General features: G+C 42.1%; 1 protein-coding gene across 2 annotated transcripts in view; it reads right to left on the bottom strand.

Moving 5' to 3' along the window:
• ARHGAP18 (Rho GTPase activating protein 18) overlaps positions 1-1,145 on the bottom strand; it is a 132,980-nt gene extending 131,835 nt beyond the window's left edge. For both annotated transcript variants that reach the window (XM_070796144.1, XM_019967414.2), the window contains exon 1: positions 948-1,145. In XM_070796144.1, the coding sequence (XP_070652245.1) occupies positions 948-1,060 (113 nt within the window). In that variant the 5' untranslated portion in view covers positions 1,061-1,145. The remainder of the gene's footprint in view (positions 1-947) is intronic.
• Positions 1,146-7,070: the final 5,925 nt, after the last annotated feature.

Here is a 7,070-nt window from a genome sequence, read left to right on the forward strand (position 1 = left end):
AAGGCCTAAGCATAAGTCACAAAAGAACAAAGAAGGTTTTATTATCACATTAAACATCAAGGAGGAAATGTGCTTACTGATAATTAGTGTCCTACCCTATTAGGTTAGCATTTGCTGTTTGCAAGCTTCTGGGCCAATATTTACAATTTATATCTAATACGGAGGTAAAAATGTTCAGCTAGTGAGAAGGTCATTAAGGAAAGCTAAGGGGGAAAAAAAAAAAAAAAAAACTTGAAAAAACAGAGCAAAGTACACAGAGAGAAAGGTACTCTTTGCGCCTCAGTGGTCTATAGAATATTTGCCCCCTCTACCTATAAAGTGAGTTAACATTAACCACAGGTCACTCTGGTAGCAGAGTACTACTTCCTGACATAAACCTTTCTGAAAGCTCCCCCCAATAACAACAACAACAAATCTACATACACCAAAGAATGAGAAACATACTGCCACAGGCCAGTGTCTTGGGCTTTCTGCCTAAGAAGTTTGCTTTCAGCCAAAAGAGAGGGGGGAAAAAAACATACTGTAACAACAACAGATTGTACAATGAACAGCCCTCCTGCTTGTTGGCACTGTTCCCAAGCAGCAGTTTCAGTGGCTGGGCCTTGGGCCCATTCAAGAATTCCATCTCACAGGAAGTGTTTCAAATATAGTTATTTGATCTTTCAGCATTTGCAAATGCACCTGCTGAGCGAGGAGCCTGACAGCCATCGCCCCAGTTCCTTCCTATCCGTCTTCACCAGTCATCGTAGAGGCGGTTTCCGACTCAAACTAGGTGAGATGTAAAGTACAGAAAGCCCCAAACATTTCTGCTGCTGCACGAGGTTAGGCGCGACCTGCGCGGCTGTAGCTTACTTTCTACCCACACCAACTTCCCTGTCACTTTCTTCCCTGAGGAGCAGGTAAGAGCGTTTTGTTTTGTTCTCTGGCTTTCGAGTGCCCAGGCTTACCTCGAGGCGGCTTCCTCCCCGCCCTTGCCATGGCTCCCCCCCAGGGCCTGGTCCTTGCCGCTGGGGTGGTAGGCAGTGAGCACAACTGCCTGGGAATTGGAGAGCCAGCTCATGGTGAGAGAAGGGGCATAATTTCTGCGATCCTGACACAGAGGAGAGAATGAAGTTCTTGGCTCGCCCGGCAACTCGACTCATTAGCATCCGCCGGCTCCGCCCACCGAGGTCGGCGATTCACACGGGAGGGGCGGGGCCTCTCGGCGCGGGGCCGCGCCTCTCCAATGGAGAGACCAGAGACTCAGAGCCATGGTCCCAGCCCCGAACCAACCCAGTCCGAAAGGCCTAGGTTAAAGGGTGGGGTGTAGGGGTTACTTGTTGCCCCCTCCCCTAAGTTATTCTGATCCGATTAAACTGCCAGGTTGTAGCCGCCTCTCATTTTTGTAAGCACAAGTTTTCTTGGTTAGGAAACAATGAATTGCCGCAGAGCCTTTTTTTTTTTTTTCCTTTCTTAATTCCTGTCTCCATCTGATAATTTCTGCTACTTCATGTAACACGAGTAAGGGCTTTTCTTAACCCCTGAACGTCAGCGTTAAAATTAACCATAGCAAAACCCAATGAACCTGCCCAGCAAACAAGAGAGGCTACCTCTTGTGTCTGGTTAAAAATGTTCGCACCGGAAATGTCACCTTATTTCACATAAAATGCAACGCCAAGCTTACCTTTTGCTTTTAATAAAATACCCTTCAGTACCAAAAAGAGCTGCATCTACCAAAAGTGTTAAATGGCATTGTTGAGAATTAAAAAAAAAAGTACTTATTATTTTTTGAGCACCTAATATATGCAAGGCGCTGTCTGTGACAGGTGTTGTACATGTACTATCTCGTTCAATTCAGTTAAATTCTCTCTCTCCCTCCTCCCCCTCTTTCTCTCACACACATACACATCTTATAACACGGGTATCTGCAGGAAAGTGAGGCTGAAGGGCTGATTAAGTACCTTGGCTCTCCACTAGTTGGCCCCTGCTTCCCTGGTGGCTCAGTGGTAAAGAATCTGCCTGCCAATGCAGGAGACACAAGTAGAATCACTGGGTCAGGAAGATCCCCCAGAGAAAGAAATGGCACCCACCTCAGTATTCTTGCCTGGGAAATTCCATGGACAGAGAGGAGCCTGGGGTCCATGGGGCGGCAAAGAGCTGGACACAACTGAGCGAGTATACAACAACTAAGATAACAATTGTTCCATGCCAGAGCTAGATTTGCACAGAATTCTAGGCTAAAATCCATTCTTTTTAACCACTATCCTGTTTTTGTCCTGTAGATAAGGAAACAAATGAAAAAGTTATTAAAAATGTAAGATTTTTCTGTCCTTTCTCCTCTAAAAAAAAATTCTATTCTCTTCTATATATCTAGTAGCCTGAATTGAAGTGGCTTTTGTTGTTCATTTTCATGTCTATTAGTATTTGTATTCAAACTTTCTTATAAATAAGTTGTCAGTTTCATCATTCCATAAAAATACTGTTTATACTTTTTATTATGTAAAATGATCATGAGAAATAAGTACTTTATTCATACTTACACATCTTAAAATACCAAATTTTTTTTTATTATTTTTTAAAGCCTCTTTGGTAACTACTGTGAACTCCCACTTATAAGTCTTCCAAAAAAAGTTTATTATAGGTTTCTCCCTCCCCTCTCTCCATAACTAGTTGGTCAATCTTTGCACAAATGCCTCCAACAGGCTCTACCTATTGTCTTGCTTCCTCCTCAGAATTATCTGGCACATCATTATCACACCCAAGCACAAGCCCTAATGATGTTGCTCCACACTTTAAAACTTCCACTGGTTCCCCACTGGAACCACTGTTTGCCAGAACCAGTTTCAAACTTTTGAGAAGAGTACTGTATGTTCTTGCTCCTTTACTCACACAAGTCTTGCCATGGCTTCTGCCAGACACCACTCTCTCTGGTCCCACTGTCATTCCTTTCTGTCCTTCTATATCTAACTTAATCCTTCCACACAGTGGGTCTTTAGCAGTCACTAAAGACCCACTATGTGGAAGGATTAAGTTAGATATAGAAGGGACAGAAGGAATGACAGTGGGACCAGAGAGACTGGTGTCTGACAGAAGCCATGGAAAGACTTGTGGAGAAGGCAATGGCACCCCACTCCAGTACTCTTGCTTGGAAAATCCCATGGACGGAGGAGCCTGGTGGGCCACGGTCCATGGGGTCTCGAAGAGTCGAACACGACTGAGCGACTTCACTTTCACTTTTCACTTTCATGCATTGGAGCAGGAAGTAGCAACCCACTCCAATGTTCTTGCCTGGAGAATCCCAGGGACAGGGGAGCTTGGTGGGCTGCCGTCTACGGGGTCACACAGAGTCGGACACGACTGAAGCGACTTAGCAGCAGCAGCAGCAGCAGCAGTGACTGCTGACCAGTAAAGAACTGAATGAATTCAGTATGCCCTTAGAAAGTACACTAGTTTTTGTTGTTGTTGTTGTTAAAATTGGTAAATTAGACAAATGATCCTCATAGTGGTATGAACCTATGATGCAATGTTTACTAGTTCAGGCAAGAAAAATACAGGAAGGCAAAAGGGAAATTGATTGTATGAGTTCCTTTTAATTCTTTACGTGGAAAAATGAGTAGTGTTTCCACATTCACCCTTCTTTCTTATGTAGCTGCTCTGAGATGCAAGAAAAATCCAGGAATCCCTACTTTATGCATTATTGGTAGGCCATATATTCTAGAGGGCTTCCTAGATGGTGCTAGTGGTAAAGAACCCTCCTGCCCAATGCAGGAGACATAAGAGATGTGGGTTCAATCCCTGGGTCTAGAAGATCCCCTGGAGGAGGACACGGCAACCCTGGAGAATCCCATGAACAGAGGGGCCCAGTGGACTACAGTCCATAAGGTCTCAAAGAGTTGGACATGACTGAAGAGACTTAGCACACATGCATTCCTATTGTTCAGTCTCTCAGTTATGTTCGACTCTTTGTAACCCCAGCATGGACTGAGGCACACTAGGCTTGCCTGTCCTTCACTATCTCCCAGAGTTTGCTCAAACTCATGTCCGTTGAGTCGGTGATACCAACCAACCATTTCATCTTCTGTTACCTACTTCTCCTCCCGCCTTCAATCTTTCCCAGCATCAGGGTCTTTTCCAATGAGTTGGCTCTTGCCATCAGGTGGCCAGAGTATTGGAACTTCAGCATCAGTCTTTCTAATGAATATTCACAGTTGATTTCCTTTAGGATTGACTGGTTTGATTCCTTGCTGTTCAAGGGTCTCTCAAGAGTCTTCTCCAGTACCACAGTTTGAAAGTTTGCTTCTCTATTTTTCTATTACTCCATCCTTTCTTTCCCATCCTTCCCTGGACTTTTTTTTTTTTAACATATTTTTCTATTTTTCCTTCTTCTTTCACTGTCTCCTCAGTCTGTCAGTGTAACACATGCCCACTGAGAGCCCTGAACACTACCAACTCTCATGAGACCATTTATGATAAAGGGACCTTTTGTCTGGTTTTAACCAAAATGATGATTAAGCTATATCTTTATCTAATTATAGGCTCTCCATTTGTTTAATAACAAGCAAATCACAATATGTAAATCAAAACATAACTACTAGCTCAAAATAAAACTTGGGTTCATAGGGTATGTGTGTGCTCAGTCATCCAGTCCAGACTGACTCTTTGTCACCCCATGGACTATCACCCGCCAGCCTCCTCTATCCATGGGACTTTCCAGGCAAGAAGGCTGGAGTGGGTTGCCATTTCCTCATCCAGGCAATCTTTCCAACTCAGGGATCAAACTCTCATCTCCTGTATCTCCTGCTTGGAGACAGATTCTTTGCCACTGAGCAAGCCAAAATAACATTTGGGTTCACAGTAGCCAAGTTTCTTAACTTTTGTGAGGCATAAAATAAAACGTGGTACAAATTGATTTACATAGTTTGGGTACATAAAATTTGAATCCTCTTAAGTGAACTTTCAGGTACATGAAAATCTTCTGGACTCCTTTTCTTTTCCTCCTAATAAGTCCTGTTGTTACTGATCTGAGAATGTTTCCTGTAATAGGGAGACAGCTTGTGCCCTGGTGTGTTTAACTTCAAATATAGGCTCAAACAGATGAAGAACAGTTTTCAGAATTTTCTTATGACCATCACAGAAGCAAATCTTACTACCAAGATGCTCTCTTGAAAGGCTTTTTAACACCTAAAAGCCTACCAAGAATTAGCTAGTCTGTCCCTCATACCCTTCCTCATAGAGACACATTTTATGGAAAAAAAAAAAAAAAAAGTATTATTTTACTCTCTTCTTTAACCACTTTTAAATAAATGCTAAGAACCTAACATCCTTGAAGATGTTACTATTCCAAGCTATTGATTGCATGCCAAAGTCTTGCCTGTCATGAAATATCTCACAAAGTAATTAACAACATCAAGATGGTTGAAACATTCATTTCATTCACTCCCTTCAAATGGGATGTACTAGATGACTTATGGAGGAAAAAGGAAGCTGTAATTTATGTACCCTAATCAGTTGTGAAAAATAGGGTGGAGATAGTACTGCAGCCTGAGATAATTTGACAGTCATGTTCAAAAATAATGAATAAAATTCTTAGCTTCAATGCTAGTAGTATCAAGGAATTTATTAACAGGTTTTCATATTCTGATTTAGGAGCCTCGTTAATAGTATGGAGTTATATTTGCAAGGTACCAAAACTGCAACAGATCAACATATTTATATAATTTTTCCTTAATTGGTTTCTGTCATTTTAAATGGAATTAACTAAGGAGAATGTTTATATTCAAACAAACACTGTAAGATAATTGGAAGCCTTCTTTATGGTCTAACTCTCAAATCCGTACATGATTATCGGAAAAACCATACCTTTGGCTATGCGGACCTTTGTTAGCAAAGTGATGTCTCTGCTTTTTAATACACTGTCTAGGTTTGTCACAGCTCTTCTTCCAAGGAGCAAGCGTCTTTTAATTTCATGGCTGCAGTCACCATCTGCAGTGATTTTGAAGCCCCCCAAAATAGAGTTTACTATCAATAAGTAACAATAAATAACACAGGGTGATGTGAAAACTGACCTTTCAATAGGTAAAGCTAAACTCAGTTTCTAATAATATAACAAGAACTTGGATAACTTAATCATCAACTGAAGTTAAAGTTTTACATAGGTGATAAAACCTAGCTAGATTCCTACAACAGAATTAACTAATGAAGAGGGAGTGTTCGAATATCTCCCGCCTTATGTCTTATCAAGCTTTTGTATGAATAATTCTGTGAGTTTGCAAGTGAGCCAGTTCTCACTGACGAGCTGTGATTGAAAATTTTTCCACACACAGAATTGAAACCTACTCCCTTGAAAACTGCCTTTATTATTACTAATTCTGTCATTGGAGTAACAAGGAAAAAGCCTTTTCTCTCTCTCTGGACAGCTCTAAAAAGTTCTCAATATTCTCAAAGGTATTTTCTTAAGGATTCCTCCAGGGAAAAAATACTAGTCATGCCTGGGATGATTTCTAACTGCTTTTGCCAGAGGCTACTTTAGGTTCCCTGATAAACACCTGGAAAAAAATCCTACAGCTAAAAGCTTACTACCAATAAGTGATGCTGTTGTTCAGTCACTAAGTCGTATCTGACTCTGCGACACCATGGACTGCAGCGCGCCTGGCCTTCCCTGTCCTGCACCATCTCCCGGAGTTTGCTCAAATTCATGTCCATTGAGTGGGTGATGCCATCCAGCCATCTCATCCTCTGTCGCCTCCTCCTTGTCCTGCCCTCAGTCTCTCCTAGCATCAGGGTCTTTTCCAGTGAGTCAGCTCTTCGCATCGGGTGGTCAGAGTATTGGAGTTTCAGCATCAGTCCTTCCAATGAATATTCAGGGTTGGTTTCCTGTAGGATTGACTGGCTTGATCTCCTTGCAGTCCAAGGGACTCTTGAGTCTTCTCCAGCACCACAGTTGAAAAGCATCAGTTTTTTGGCGCTCAGCCTTCTTTAAGGTTCAACTCGCACATCCGTACATGACTACTGGAAAAACCATAGCTTTGACTATACAGACCTTTGTTAGCAAAGTGATGTCTCTGCTTTTTAATACGCCGTCTAGGTTTGTC

The sequence above is a fragment of the Bos indicus genome, chromosome 9 (genome assembly GCF_029378745.1).
Source record: "Bos indicus isolate NIAB-ARS_2022 breed Sahiwal x Tharparkar chromosome 9, NIAB-ARS_B.indTharparkar_mat_pri_1.0, whole genome shotgun sequence".
Taxonomy (NCBI): Eukaryota; Metazoa; Chordata; class Mammalia; order Artiodactyla; family Bovidae; genus Bos; species Bos indicus.